General features: G+C 52.5%; 1 protein-coding gene across 1 annotated transcript; it reads right to left on the minus strand.

Moving 5' to 3' along the window:
* Positions 1-271: 271 nt before the first annotated feature.
* Positions 272-1,283, minus strand: LOC108525603 (TFIIH basal transcription factor complex helicase XPD subunit-like). The gene is made up of 3 exons (XM_017866524.1): positions 1,031-1,283; positions 891-953; positions 272-702 (listed from the first exon to the last, which is right to left on the minus strand). The coding sequence occupies exons 1-3, from the start codon at positions 1,112-1,114 to the stop codon at positions 547-549; spliced, it is 303 nt and encodes a 100-aa protein (XP_017722013.1). The 5' UTR covers positions 1,115-1,283; the 3' UTR covers positions 272-546.
* Between the last annotated feature and the right edge of the window lie 687 nt (positions 1,284-1,970).

The following is a 1,970-nucleotide window of genomic DNA, read 5'->3' on the forward strand; positions in this document are numbered from 1 at the left end:
GTATTTTTAGTAGAGACGGGGTTTAGTCTCTACTAAACCCCTAGTTTCACCGTGTTAGCCAGGATGGTCTCGATCTCCTGACCTTGTGATCCGCCCACCTCGGCCTCCCAAAGTGCTGGGATTACAGGTGTGAGCCACCGTGCCCAGCCGAGAATTTCTAACATTCTTTTAGCTCTTTGTACATGCTAAGGGCATCAGCTGCCATCATTTCATCCAATTTTATCATCAGCAACCTTATGAGGCAGGCACATAATTATCCCCAGTTTACAGAAAGGAAGACTGAGGCCCAGGTGGCAGAAAACACCTCTCCATAAATACCTGGATGGTAAGTTTCAGAGCCAGGCCTTCCAGAGCCTCTAAGAGCTGCCTTTTTAACCTCTCCCAGGCCTGGGTAGAATTGGAAGACTCCCTGGAGGAAGTGTGCTTGCCTGGGCCACGATGAGAATTTGACCAGTGAGACAGGAATTCTCTGTGTAGCCACTGCATGCCTTTGCAAGAGGTCTGGCCTGGGGATCCAGGACTTGCAGTTGGACGAAAGAGTTTCCTCTACCTCTGGGCTAAGGGCAAGGAGAAGGGACGGGTGCTCACCTCAGGGTGAATACACAAGTTTTTGCGGGAGCTCAGAGCCAGCCCCAAAAATGGCAGCTTCTCGCCCTCCTGCTTCTCATAGAAGTTGAGCAACTTTCGAAGCTCTTCGATCACCTACTCCAAAGTTGGGGGGAGGGAGGGGGAGCTTGTGTTCATTGGAGGCACAAACCCCTGCCCTGCCAGGCCCCAGCCTCTTCCCCAGCTTCCCAGACACCCCGAAAGCTGGTGATGGCCACCACCAGGGGGACCAATAGGGCCTAGGGAACAGTGGGGCTGGAGCACCAGGATGAGTCCTGGCTCACCTTCTCAATCTCCGGCACAGTTCTTGAGCAGTAGATGAGTTTGGTCACCTCCAGCGGATATGCCTGCCGATAACAAGTGGACTCAGTCCCTGTCCTGCCCCTTCTTTTGTCTACCTTTTCGGGTTCAACGCATCACTCACCCGCTGGTATGCCATGATCAGGGCCAACAGGGACACTGTCTTCCCAGTGCCTGAGGGCATCTCCAGGACTCCATGACCCTGCATGTTGGGAACCAGAGGGACAACACACAGGGTCTCAAAACCTTGGGCACACAAACTCTGGGGACTCTCCCCGACCTCCAATGCCACCAACTTGGAACAGCAGGATAACACAGCAGCAGTTCACATTGGGCAGTGGGGTTCAAACCCACTTCTGCCTCCTCCTTGTTGAGTGGTCTTAGGCAAGTACCTTCACCTCCCCGGACCTCAGTATCCCTACCTCTAAAACAGGCCTAAGGCCGGGCGTGGTGGCTCACGCCTGTAATCCCAGCACTTTGGGAGGTCGAGGCAGGTGGATCACCTGAGGTCAGGAGTTCGAGACCAGCCCGGCCAATATGGTGAAACCCCTTCTCTACTAAAAATACAAAAAATTAGCCGGATGTGGTGGCGTGCACGTGTAATTCTGTCTCAAAAATAAATAAATAAAATAAAATGGGCCTAATAAAATCTTCCTCATAACATGACTGCGAGGATTAGTGAGAAATTGCACGTTAAATATTTAGCCCAGTAGCTGATATATAGTGAACTTTTCTCCCTTCTTTTTTAAGAGACAGGTCTCAAAAGGCCAGGCGCGGTGGCTCAAGCCTGTAATCCCAGCACTTTGGGAGGCCGAGACGGGCGGATCACGAGGTCAGGAGATCGAGACCATCCTGGCTAATACGGTGAAACCCTGTCTCTACTAAAAAATACAAAAAACTAGCCGGGCGACGAGGCGGGCGCCTGTAGTCCCAGCTACTGGGGAGGCTGAGACAGGAGAATGGCGTGAACCCGGGAGGCGGAGCTTGCAGTGAGCTGAGATCCGGCCACTGCACTCCAGCCTGGGCGGCAGAGCAAGACTCCGTCTCAAAAAAAAAAAAAAAAA

The sequence above is a fragment of the Rhinopithecus bieti genome, unplaced genomic scaffold (genome assembly GCF_001698545.2).
Source record: "Rhinopithecus bieti isolate Rb0 unplaced genomic scaffold, ASM169854v2 scaffold_75634, whole genome shotgun sequence".
NCBI classification, from domain to species: domain Eukaryota; kingdom Metazoa; phylum Chordata; class Mammalia; order Primates; family Cercopithecidae; genus Rhinopithecus; species Rhinopithecus bieti.

Excerpts from the sequence above, each read along its gene's own strand:
- LOC108525603 (XM_017866524.1), bottom strand. The coding sequence starts at position 1,114 with ATGCAGGGTCATGGAGTCCTGGAGATGCCCTCAGGCACTGGGAAGACA. Across the intron at positions 954-1,030 it reads TGATCATGGCATACCAGCGG|GCATATCCGCTGGAGGTGAC; the intron begins GTGAGTGATGCG and ends TGTTATCGGCAG. Across the intron at positions 703-890 it reads CTGTGCCGGAGATTGAGAAG|GTGATCGAAGAGCTTCGAAA; the intron begins GTGAGCCAGGAC and ends ACTTTGGAGTAG.